Source organism: Hippocampus comes, unplaced genomic scaffold, assembly GCF_001891065.2.
Source record: "Hippocampus comes isolate QL1 unplaced genomic scaffold, H_comes_QL1_v1.1 scaffold176, whole genome shotgun sequence".
Classification (NCBI taxonomy): Eukaryota; Metazoa; Chordata; class Actinopteri; order Syngnathiformes; family Syngnathidae; genus Hippocampus; species Hippocampus comes.
In genome coordinates, this window is record NW_017805826.1 from 1,245,753 (window position 1) to 1,258,374 (window position 12,622).

General features: G+C 41.8%; 2 protein-coding genes across 9 annotated transcripts in view; both read left to right on the plus strand.

Moving 5' to 3' along the window:
• eml1 (EMAP like 1) overlaps positions 1–10,503 on the plus strand; it is a 42,575-nt gene extending 32,072 nt beyond the window's left edge. For all 8 annotated transcript variants that reach the window (XM_019887192.1, XM_019887188.1, XM_019887191.1 and 5 more), the window contains 17 exons: positions 868–997; positions 1,228–1,377; positions 2,361–2,430; positions 2,549–2,656; positions 2,756–2,851; positions 3,332–3,466; positions 4,201–4,300; positions 4,619–4,770; positions 5,676–5,801; positions 5,896–6,027; positions 6,221–6,288; positions 6,429–6,517; positions 6,957–7,054; positions 7,200–7,287; positions 8,004–8,099; positions 8,187–8,317; positions 9,167–10,503. In XM_019887192.1, coding sequence (XP_019742751.1) covers positions 868–997; positions 1,228–1,377; positions 2,361–2,430; positions 2,549–2,656; positions 2,756–2,851; positions 3,332–3,466; positions 4,201–4,300; positions 4,619–4,770; positions 5,676–5,801; positions 5,896–6,027; positions 6,221–6,288; positions 6,429–6,517; positions 6,957–7,054; positions 7,200–7,287; positions 8,004–8,099; positions 8,187–8,317; positions 9,167–9,292 — 1,895 coding nt within the window. In that variant the 3' untranslated portion in view covers positions 9,293–10,503. The remainder of the gene's footprint in view (positions 1–867; positions 998–1,227; positions 1,378–2,360; positions 2,431–2,548; positions 2,657–2,755; positions 2,852–3,331; positions 3,467–4,200; positions 4,301–4,618; positions 4,771–5,675; positions 5,802–5,895; positions 6,028–6,220; positions 6,289–6,428; positions 6,518–6,956; positions 7,055–7,199; positions 7,288–8,003; positions 8,100–8,186; positions 8,318–9,166) is intronic.
• Positions 10,504–11,357: 854 nt separating this feature from the next.
• The window catches only part of evla (Enah/Vasp-like a), a 40,682-nt gene continuing 39,417 nt past the window's right edge, over positions 11,358–12,622 (plus strand). Inside the window, exon 1 of the mRNA XM_019887219.1 lies at positions 11,358–11,809. Coding sequence (XP_019742778.1) covers positions 11,805–11,809 — 5 coding nt within the window. The 5' untranslated portion in view covers positions 11,358–11,804. The remainder of the gene's footprint in view (positions 11,810–12,622) is intronic.

A 12,622-nucleotide genomic window follows, 5' to 3' on the forward strand; every position in this document is an offset into this window, starting at 1 on the left:
AGTCCAGATTTACCTCAGCTGCTGCGCCACACCGACGGGGACCAGTGGCAGTGCTCCAGCTTCGGCCATAATGGCACGTTCAGCTGGAAGTCTCTGCCAATCCCCAGAAAGCATCAAGGCTCGCATGGCCAGAAAAAGAGCCGCTGCCAGGGTGCCACCAGTCAGAAAAACTCCAAGTGTTAGTTTCCAGTTGAGGAATACTGGGAATCAGTCGTCGCACTATGGCCTCAACACACCAAGTTACCGCAGCCCCATAAAATCCCCCAGCCAATACTTTCAGATTTGTTATTAACCTGCAGCCCCTGGAGTAACCAGAGTAGAGCCCCAATTTCTGCTACATTATTCTATTCAATTTTAGCAGACCAATATTGTTTTATACCAATTACACGGCCAACAAACTACAGGTCTTGCATCCCACATGTCCTCTAAATCAAAGTGTTATTTTTCAGCAAACTTCAAAAATCTTGTCAGCATCGGTGTTTCACTTGGTTTGTGTCGGTGTTTGACTTTTCAGTTTTACTATTTTTTTTCTATAACATTTTAATCTGCTTTTGTCTGCATTTTCGTGTTGGTTAACCTCTGCTATGAAGCCAAATGTTTCTGCGTTATAACAAGGTTTTCTATTAATTAGTTTTTTCAGTGTTGGTCCAAGAATGTGTTTGAAGTGGCTAATAAAGTCCATTTAAAAACTCATTTGTGTTTTCTAGCCTATATCATTCATTCTCTTAAGAAACCCACACCATCAACCCTTTTCATACATCACTGCCAAAACAGTCATGCAGAAACCTTCAATCATTCACCAAATGTTATAATCCCGCCAGTCATTATTGCATTTATCAAACTGATCCCCTCTCTTTCTTTTTCCAGAGGAAGGTTATGTGAAAATGTATTTGAAAGGCCGTCCCATTACCATGTTCATGCCCAAAGACCAAGTGGATGGCTACTGTCTGGAAGCGAGAGCAGACCTTCCGGCCAGCAAGCTCAAACTGGACTGGGTGTATCCTTTTTTTTAAAAAATAACGAATAAATAAAAATAAATGCGTCCCCATCATGAAAGCAATGAGTGGCGCCACTAAGTAGCTTTTAACATTTAAGATGTGTTTTTTTTTTTATCCCCATCATAGAAGCAATGAGTGGCGCCACTAAGTTGCTTTTAACATTTGAGAGCTCTTTTTTTTTTCTGATGCAATATTACCGCTGCTGTTTTATTTTCTTAATCATGAGCAGATACGGTTACCGCGGTCGAGACTGCCGCTCAAATCTTTACTTGTTGCCCACTGGAGAAACTGTGTACTTCATTGCCTCTGTGGTTGTCCTCTTCAACGTGGACGAGCAGCTGCAGAGACACTACACTGGACACACGGACGACATCAAATGGTACACAAAATGTAGCCCTGATTAACGTACAATAACGTACAAAAATAGGCAGAACAATTCCACTAGATGGCAGGCGGTACAAACACCTGCGTAGCTACCTGTTGCCATTTAGATAAGAGAATACTGTACTAGCTTAGTGTTGAACTGAACATGCCCAGATTTGAAATGTAGCTCTGATTAACATACAATGACGTACAAAAATAGGCAGAACAATTCCACTAGATGGCAGGCGGTACAGTTGACCTGCGTAGCTACCTGTTGCCATTTAGATACTGTAAGAAAATACTAGCTTAGTGTTGAACTGAACATGCCCAGATTTCATAGCATGTAAATTTGTTCCTAAATCAAGATCATCATTATTTAAGTGTGCATGATACTTTTTGGGACAGTTTTTTTGTAACGTGAACTACAGTGTGTGTCTTGGCTCAATATAGCTTGGGAACCATTGGCTTAAATATACAGACATTATGGACACTTGAACGTTTGTAACAGTCATTTCTGGGACATTCACAGCTAAGAAATGTGTCTCTGGTCCCAAGTTAACGTTCTCTCCCGAATTTTACTGATTCTAATGAGAAAGTGTCTTCGAAAGTACGCTGAAGCAACATTACACCCACAGAAAAGCAGCTCCATATCCTTCGATTATCCCTATTCACTGCGGCAGAATAACTGAATCAAGCTGCTTGGTCTCATTCACATCTCTCGTGTTGTGTGATGAACGGCCTCGTGCTTTTCATATTTACACTCCAGGTTTACTCAGAGTTCAGATAAATCCTCCACGATTTGGATACATTTGAAGTTGCAAAAAAGCGGTTCATTTATCTTCAGCCCGACTTTGCCCACATAACAGCTAATGGAAGTGAAATACTGTGTAGCCGTGGCTCTTAAATCCTTTTGTGCGCATCTTTATTCAAATGCTCCTTTTGATGAATGGATGCTGAAAGATGTTTCACTGTTTTTGTTTTTTCACATCCTCGTCTCAGCTTGGCAGTCCACCCCGATAAAATCACCATAGCGACCGGGCAGGTGGCGGGTACGTCTTTAGAGGGGAAAGTAAGTGAATTCCATTGTTAGCATATCATGACGTTTTGAGTCACATGTAATTTGCTGCTCTCCTCTTATCACATGATGAAATTGTTGTCACCTTTCTTTGTGGGTTTTTGACTTGCAGTTGGCGCCACATATTCGCGTGTGGGACTCCGTCAGCCTCAACACCCTCCACGTTCTGGGAGCCGCTTACTTTGAGCGAGCCCTCGTCTGCTTGGCTTTCTCTAAGTCGGTGAGGAAAAGGATGCAATGAGATTAGTCATCTAAAAGTGACATTTGACATTTACATCTAAGAGTCATGTCTTATACTGTTTGTTTTTTTATATTTTAGAATGGAGGAAACACATTGTGTGTTGTTGACGACTCGAATGACCATGTGCTGTCCGTATGGGACTGGCAGCGAGAAGACAGACTGGCTGAGGTCAAGGTGGGTTGCATGCGGATGTGCATGCATCCGTCCGTGGCCAAGTATGGCCCGCAGGCGGCATATGGCTCGCGTACTTCTCTGTTCTGGCCCCTTGGTGCGTTTACATTATCAAAAGACTTGTAATGTTTGCTGCATTTTTCCTCATAATGGGTGAATTAAAATCAATGAGTTCATTTTTATTCAGCGTTCATCCATCCATCCATTAGTCAAGCCTTTTATCCTCACGAGGATCGCGGGCGTGCTGGAGCCTATCTCAGCCATCTTTGGGCAGTAGGCGGGGTACACCCTGAACTGGTTGCCAGACAAACAACCATTCATACTCACAGTCACACCTAGGGACAATTTAGACTGAGTCTTCCATTGTCCTGCCATGCATGTTTTTGGAAGTATCTGGAGAAAACCCACGCAGGCACGGTATTTTATTGGATCTCGGGTTATGTGCGCCACTTAACCGTGCAAACTCATTTCTTTGGTTTACAGACATCCAACGACACGGTGTTTGCTGCAGACTTTCACCCGACTGACAGCAACATCCTGGTGACGTGTGGCAAGTCGCATCTCCATTTTTGGAGCTTGGAAAAAGGCATGCTGGTCAAGAAGCAAGGACTTTTTGAGGTAAAGCGTCACACCACGTTCGTCTATTCATTTGTTTTTTTTGTGTTATTTCTATTGGACAGTTTATGAGACAATGAGACAAACATGCATGTTATGGGTAAGTGGGAGGAACACATGCAAGCACAGGAAGAACATGCAAACTCCACACAGTAAGGCCAGAGCTGAGATTCGAACCCCAAACCAGTTCATCATTTCATCCTAATCTTACAATATTACCTTTAAAAATGGCTTGCAACTGATTTGATTTCTTTTTATTGTTTTTTTATTTTGTTAAAATGCACTTGAAGTAGAGGCGTATGTGGCAAAGTCTTCTTGTGCTAACAGCCCAGGCTAAACGTAGCTCTTCGTCGGAAAGCTTGTCCCTCATTTGAGGTGTATCATTTCTGCAGTCCAACAACAATGTACAGTACTACTTTCCTCTTAGACAGGGCTTCAGTGCCATTGGAAAGCTTGTCCCTCATTTGAGGTGTATCACTTCTGCAGTCCAACAACAATGTACTACTTTCCTCTTAGACAGGGCTTCAGTGCCATCGTGTTACATCTTTCTGAATGAAAGCCCAAAAAAAACACAAATAGTAGGTGAGTTTTTCAACTAATGGCTGGCAATGGGTTCAACATTAAAAAAAGAAAGAAACAAAATGAATAGGTGACTCTGTGAATAGTGCTCACTTGTAGAAAGGTGGCGGTTAATTGTATTTTAACTGGGCCCATGCTTGTGTGTTGGTGATTTACAGAAACAGGAGAAGCCCAAGTTCGTTTTATGTGTGACCTTCGCAGAAAATGGAGATACTATCACTGGGGACTCAAGTGGAAACATCTTGGTGTGGGGAAAAGGTACATAATACTTACATGTTTGTATCTTGACATGGTTGTGTGCCGACTTCAGGAAATCCAGCTAATCAATATGGTTATCCTTCTAAACTCATTATTAGCTCCAAAGCTGCCTATTTGTAACAAAACAGGGTCATCCTGGGGACTTTCTGAAGCAGAGACACACCACTCCCACTCCTTCCAACATAATCTCTCACTGATCCACTCTATCGATCGACTTGTCTGACTGTCGGCCATTTTACGAGCCTGCTTCCAACAAGCCGACTTTCTCTGGGCTGAAAGCCTCTCGTCCATCTTATCCCGTCCGTCTCTGTCACGCAGGCACTAATCGCATCAGCCACGTCATCCACGGAGCTCACGAAGGCAGCATCTTTGCCCTGTGCATGCTGAGGAATGGCACTCTGGTGACTGGAGGCAAAGACTGCCGCCTCATCTCCTGGGACAGCGGCTACCAGCAGATCCAAACAGTGGAGGTGAGAAATGGGCCTCCACTATACAAGCACAGGAATACTTGTGCTCTGGAAAAGTAAATGTAGCCATATCTGTTATGTCTCACTGGAAATGTACATGGAAACAGATTAAATGTAGTAATCCTCCACAATTTGCTATTAATTGATGCCCCTCCCCAAGAAATGTTTTAATTGTCTATCACAATAGTTTAAGCCATGAAACTTCAATATTGTTTGAAATTCATCTTACAACCTTACTCTTACAAATAAATGACTAAAAGGTGTTTTCATGTGGATAATCTGGTGTGCATGCATATGCAGCGAAAACCTCTGTACCTTCCACTAACAACCCAGGCTAAACACCTCCTCTCAGACATTCAAAGTTTATCTCTCAGTTGAGATGTATCACTTCAGCATACTTCCTTTGAGCAATTACTGCACTACTTCAGTATGTAGCCAAGGCTTTGGTGCCATTTTGTGGCATCTTTGTGCATTTCAGGAAAAGCAAAACAACTTCAAATCGGTGAGTTTTTCAGCAAATAGCTCGAGATTGGTTCCACAGTGAAACTTGCGAGTCGTGCAATGCGTGGGATTCCTGGAACTTTATTATTCTGCTTCCACACATAAGTATGCATGCAAGTTTTGCTGTTGAGCATCTCATCGTTAGATGGAAAGAGTCATCTGAATGCTGTGATAAAATATTAAACACTCTGTACCGTCTGTACTGGCTTGAAAAAAAAAAGAACTCTGCTGCTTACGTTGGCAAGAAGCAGCACTCCTGCAGGCAGTAGATTTTGCACTTCATAAATAAAACATATGATGTCTTCTTTTGCTCATGAGCAGGATCATCATTTGCAGTAAAAGATGAATGTGACTAAAGACTCCAAATAAATAGAGAGTATACATGGTTTGTAATGGCTTGGTTGCAGGTGCCAGATTTGTTTGGTCCTATCCGGACTGTCGCAGAGGGCAGAGGGGAGTCTGTTCTCATTGGAACCACAAAGAACTTTGTTTTGCAAGGCAGCTTGGATGGAGAGTTTGTACCCATTACTCAGGTTAGTCACTTTGCCATTCAAACATTTCTGCCTAAGAGAGCACACCGCAAAATGTCAAATAAATCTCTTTCGGTTTTTTTTCCCTGGTTGTTAGGGTCACACTGATGAGTTGTGGGGTCTGGCCGTACATCCCTGTAGGCCCCATTTTCTCACATGTGGCTATGATAGGCAAGTCTGTATGTGGGATTCCAGTTCACATCAGCTGATCTGGAGTAAAAACATGGAAGTAAGTCGAGTCAACACTGCCCCCTGAAGGCCATTAAAACTATCACATCTAAAGCATCGAAATTAGACGTCTGGCTCGTGCTGGTTTTGATCTGAGTAATGCAGCTTACGTAATCTTGTTTCTGTTTTCATTTTGCAAAATATTTCTCTACAATTTTTTCAAATGTATGTTAAAATTTCCTCAATGCCTACAGGACACTGCCCAGTCAGCAGACTTCCACCCATCTGGAACTGTTGTTGCTATAGGAACCCAGATTGGCAGGTTGGTGGGGAGAACCTTCCTTGAAACTGACAAGTCGTTGATGGTGCACTGACACATCTGTGTTACGCTCCACCAGAAGTCATATTTTAAATCAATTATATATTTATCAACATGTGTCTTTTGTGTGGTTGGCTCTGTAGGTGGCTGGTACTGGATACTGACTCAAAAGATTTAGTCACGGTGCACACAGATGGAAATGAACAACTTTCCGTGATGAGCTTCGGCCGAGGTTTGTACTTTTTACATAGAGTAGATATTGTGCAATTTATTTGCGATTTGTAGGACTGCATGTTGTTAACAGGAATCTGTTCTCACTAGAGTTTATGACAATTTACATCAAAATTATGCACTGTAATGAGCAGAGGTGGACACGCCAGTACGTCAGTCATCCTTTCGTCATTGTCTGAGGCCAGCCCAGTCTGTCGGCATATTCCATTCTCTTCTTTTAATATTCTAAATTTTTCTAATAATTCAAATTTGACAGCGTAGTGAACAACACTCTCCTCTGTTATGTGTTAAATTTAGAAGACAATTTCCACTTTACTTCGCCACTCTTCGAGTCCATTTTAAACTAAATCTCTTGCTTTATGAAATGTACATGCGGATATGTTTTTGACAGCTTAGATGGTTACATTTTTGCTTTGTTTACCTTTTAAAAACTGCATTAGATGGCAACTTCCTGGCCATCGGCTCTCATGACAGCTACATCTATATCTATGCCGTGGCAGAAAACGGCAGGAAGTACAGCAGAGTGGGGAAGTGCTCAGTAAGTGTTTCGTCATTCCAGTCACCTGCAATTCAATTTTGAAGTTAGATACAGTGCAGGATATTGGTATCAAAAACTTTTGTTGTAATTGCTGTTGTTGTTTGTTTGTTTTTTTTTTTCTTTTTTCAATGTATAATTTTTGCAGGGTCACTCGAGTTTCATCACCCACCTGGACTGGTCAGTCGACTCCCAGTACCTGGTGTCTAACTCAGGAGACTACGAGATACTGTACTGTAAGTGCACACTAGTGTCAATCTGTGTTGACCAAAAAGATGCAAGTTTACTTATAGTTGAACACAGAGGTCCACAAACGTAATTAGAACCAAGGATCCCTACTCATCAACAATGTGTACCCCTCAATGCTAGAAATGATTTTTCTTTCTTGAAAGTTTCAACCTGAATATTCGGGAAGTATTTAATAGAAAATTACTTAACCAAATCAAACTTAATTATCCATCGTCGTCACTAACTACAAATGCTATATGAATGCATTTACCGTATGTCATATTTATGTGATGATACAGCAATATATCAGAACTTTTATTTGCCCTAGAGCTAAAGTAAGGAGGAGTAATTGGCTTAGTATTCTTTTATTGACAATGTCATCCCTATATGCACTATAGGTGTGCATTTTTGAAATGATATATTAATTTACTGTAAATTGTTTTGCGGAAGCTGACAGCTCCCAGACCCCCAGTGGTCCGGAAACTTCAGTTCGAGAACCAAAGGCTTAACAGATCATGTACATGCAATTAAAGAATCTCAACCGAGATGATAATACACCAAAATTACAGTCAGTGCTTGAAATATAATTTTTGACTTTTGAAGTGTCTTTGTTATTCCTGTCGTGTGCATCTGATCATTTTGTGTGTGTGTGTGTGTGTGTGTGTGTGTGTGTGTGTGTGTGTGTGTGTGTGTGTGTGTGTGTGTGTGTGTGCTGTTTACGCAGGGATCCCCTCCGTGTGCAAACAGGTGGTCAGCATGGAGACCATCAGAGATATTGAATGGGCCACACACACCTGCACTCTAGGCTTTCAGGTTTTTGGTATGTTTTCATTTGCTTTTCATAATTTCTTCTCTTAATCATAGGAAGGAAGTAAGGGTTACTGTTAACTTCGTACCTTCCCATCAGGCATGTGGTCTGATGGCTCAGACGGCACCGACATCAATGCTGGCAGCAGATCCAATGATAAGAGCCTCCTCGCTACCGGGGACGACTTTGGGAAGGTCCATCTCTTCTCCTTCCCCTGTTCTCAGTTCAGGGTAAATGTTCTGCACTCTACTATGTGAAAGAGTTTGTGGTGGGAGGTCGCAAAGTACTTTGTTTCAATACATAATACATGTTTGAAGATAATTGCAGAAAATGTGCATTCTCCTGGATAGGAGACTGGCTATCATTAAAAGCAGCTTGTATGAACTGAAAAGTCGGAATAACTGAGGTTGAACAGCAATAAATAATGGTGCCATCTCTCAACTCATTTGAACTGTATTTACAGAGCAAACATAATTACTACAACAACAAACAAACACAATAAATTAATAACAAAGACAGTAGAATGCACACAAACAGTCAAACAAAAAATCAAGTCTCATGCTGAGTCAGGGCTGACTCTGTGCTATGCATCATCTCGAACCCCGACCGGAAGACCTCCAAGACGTTATGTTCAACCAAGAAAGATTTTACACCACCTTTTCCCGAATTTTTTAAATGAAAGGCAGCTTGGAATTGGGCCTAAAATTTGATAGTACATCTTGATCAAGTTGGAGAGATAATTGGCAAACCAGGCAGCTGCATGTTTAAATATGGAGTAGAGCTTTTAATAAATCAATTAAAAAAAACACAATTTTTAAATTACATAACATTTTTGCTGTAATGTAATATTTCTGTAATATTTTATATTTGTTGTCAGTTTTATTGTATATAAGTGGCAGGAAACATTCATTTGTTGGTTTGACAATTGTACTTCAATACATTTCAGTCTGTATATTTTTTCCGTTATGTGCTGCCATTTTCGTCAATTGTGTGCATCTTTTGGCACAGCGTGACAAGTTAATGAATCATTTTGAAAGGTGGCTAATGTTAAAAAATCTTGGCTGTGATCATAATTTCAGGCTCCCAGCCATGTTTATGGAGGCCACAGCAGCCACGTGACCAACGTGACCTTCCTGTATAATGACAGCTGCCTGGTGTCGACCGGAGGGAAGGACATGAGTGTGATGCAATGGAGGATAGTTTGAGCGACAAGACTTGGAACGTGGACTTCCCTCTGCCGTTGCTCACGCCAAGTGGAAGCAAAACCAGATTGCACTACGAAAGAACCAATTGAAATGCCTAATAATGTGGATCTGAACTGAGGTGAATTAATAGAGGGTTTTCATTGCAGGTCTGCTTTCAGGTCTCGGGTGAGATGATCTGGTGAAGTGTGATGTGTTGCTTCGTGTTTCTCCCTGTTTTTTTCTTCATTCAGTCGCACTACATGGAAAATCCCTCCAACATACTCTAGTCCAGTGTTCCCAACCTTATTTGAACCATGGCACATATTTTGCATGACAAAAAAAATCTCGCCCACACCACCAAATACAAATGTTGTACACACAGGATAACGCTGTCCCTTCTGCCATCGAGTAGAAAAGCATCAAATTCATTCTGCCTGTCACAATACATTACTGATGTCGGGGAACAAAGATGAATAAAGTTTAAAAGTTCCCGCAATATCCCACAGCCCATCTGATGGTCTTGTACAGCAAACTGGTTCGAAATCACCGCTGTAGTCCACTCACATGAGACGAATAACCCAAATTTTAAAGAACCAAAGGCTCATATTTATGACACCATTCGTGCAATTGCACACACTTCTCACAGTTTATGTATGGACTGAAGTTTTTGTATTTTTTGACTGACATTACACTAATCAAGCCAAAAGAGGAGGATTGGATGGCAAACTGTGCATGGAAATTTTTGTTGTTGTTGTTTTTTGGGGTTTTTTTCTATTGTATTGAACCACTCAGGAAACTCCCTGGACAAGTACACCCAAGTACACAAGTACATCATGACTACAACACATAAATTTGACAAATCACGCAACTAAATACCTTTTTACTGTCAGGGTACATTTTCAATCGTCCGAGTGCCATTGATCAAACAAATATTATTAAATACTATGAGCTTTTTCGGGTTAAATGTCTTTGGGGTTTTTTTTAATCACAGTTCCTCTGTGGTTATATTTACTTTGACAATTGCATGCCGGTCTGGATCAAACATTGCAGCGGGGCCATAGGTTCCGCACCTCCTACCCTAAATTTATGTTGCTAAATTGCATTTGATTTATATGCATTTACAAACGGTCGATCTGATATTTAACTTAAAGGACATTTATACCACAAATAAAAACACTGAGTGGGGAGTTGTTGTAATTCCAAAAAGACACCTTGTTTCTGAAATCAAACAAGAGGTAGGTTTTTTTTTTTTCGTTTTGTTTTTTTGGGGTGGGGGGGTGCCACCTACAGTACAGGATAGGAGGATTCCTTAACATGCTTGTCTTTGTTGCTACTGTTGACTGCAGCCATGGATTGGAAGCATGAGACCATATCACTGTAACTGCCTGATCAAGTTGAAGCAACATATTGAATTCAACTTAGTTGTTTTTTTTTATTTAATTCTTATACTCTCATATTAAGGCTTCATTAAGCTTTCCCAAAGACCAGTCATGGCTTTTTTTTTTCCAACCCTCTGATCTGTGAATTATCACCAGTTCTTTTCACACGCAAAACGTTGCTTTGATTTGGAATCAAAAGGATAAGGTTTGATGATGAGGCTAATGCTGTGAACTGGTATTTGTCTTCCCATGATGCACCTGGTCCCACAATTACCACTGATCATTTAACATTTGTCTGACCGTTAGCACCAAATAAAACATCCAGGATTCTGTGTCCAAACTACACGCCTGCGACTCAAGTTTGTTTAAAGCATCATGTAATGTCTGTCAATGTCTGTACAGGGAACCCTTCCTGATGTTACGATTTTTTTTTTGCTTTTGTGCAGAAGTTAATTGCAGTCAAATTGTTTACTTGTTCTCATAACAGCAATTGAAGCAGTACAGTACTTGAGCTTTTACCAACCTTTTTTTTTTAAACAAGCAGCTGTAGCCTACTTGTACTGAAGTACAACGGGAGTACTTTGGACAGCAGTAAGGTTTCAGAGCAACTTTCGCGAAGGATAATTTGCGAATAGGCGGGGGTTCACTGTTAAAAAAACACTGCATGCCTCTCAAGGGGGCGCCCCCCCCCCCTCCTAACTGTCTGCCTGCAGTTACGCGTCTTCGCCACCGGCGGGCAGCATTGAGCGGACTCCTCCGCACGCCGCATTGTAACCTTGCCAAAGCTCTCCGCCTCGCTTCTCCGACCTGCCAACAACACTCCGAACGGGAAGAAAATATGGCGTGAAGGAGGCGGCGGCCACTGACGACCACTGTTACCCGCCCGGTAGCTCGCCTTCAAGTGAATAGAAGACAAAGAACATGGATGTAAGGACACGCCGTGGAGCGCGTGTGCAGCTGAGACGCCGGAGCACAAAGCGGATGGGAGAGACAGCCTGAGCCGTAGCACGCCTCATCACATTAGGCCCTAAAAACACGCTTTTTCCACGTCCGCGAGGCATCCTCGACTTGTTATATTATAATTGTTTTCCATATAAACGGCGAAAGCACTTCCATTGGCTTCGTCGTCGTCGTGTGAAGAAAAAAAGGGCGACATGAGGTAAGCTAATCCCACGCGCCCTATTTGACGCGTCATGACAGATGCACATTGGCACTACATTTTACATTCTCACTCTTAACATAAAATATATTTGGGTAAGAAGCCTGCACGGTGCATTACTGTATCAACATTAACGAACTACATCATTTCGTTTTGTGTGTGCATGTGTGTGTTGGTGGTGGGGGTGTCGCCTCTGTCGCTCCCCACAATCTATTTTTGCTATTTCCTCAAATTTAGTAGCCTCCTATTGTCACGGTGTGACCCCGCCCCGATTGTTACAGATGTAGCTTTAAAAGTAGTCATGGCAACGACAGCATCACTGACTGTGCACCAGGTGGTATGGTGGTGGCTGCAGGGAGTGAGAAGCACGCATGCAGTGATGAAGACCAAGAAGGAGGAGGTGTTTATTCTGGTGGTTGCCAGGCAGGTTAGGCAGCCCCCTCACCCCCCAGTCTGACTTTTTTTTTCCTTCCCAGATGACACACAGTCACACACATACCTAAGCTCATCTCCTCGTCTGCTGCCATCAGTCCACATTCTAAATTTGAGCGTATGAGTAGAACTCGGCTGCCACTTACTCGCCTATGTTGGTATGCAGAGTGAAGCCGGGCCCCCAAAACCTCCAGCCTAAACTTCTATTTACAGTTTAAAAGCTTCCCGTCTGTAGTTTGACTCCTGTACTGTGGTCAAAGTACATAAATTAGGTACAAGTTTTATACACATATATATATATATATATATATTTTTTTAACCACAAGCTTCGCTACTTCATCCACAAGTACATATGGGATTTATGAATATGGTTAAGTACTT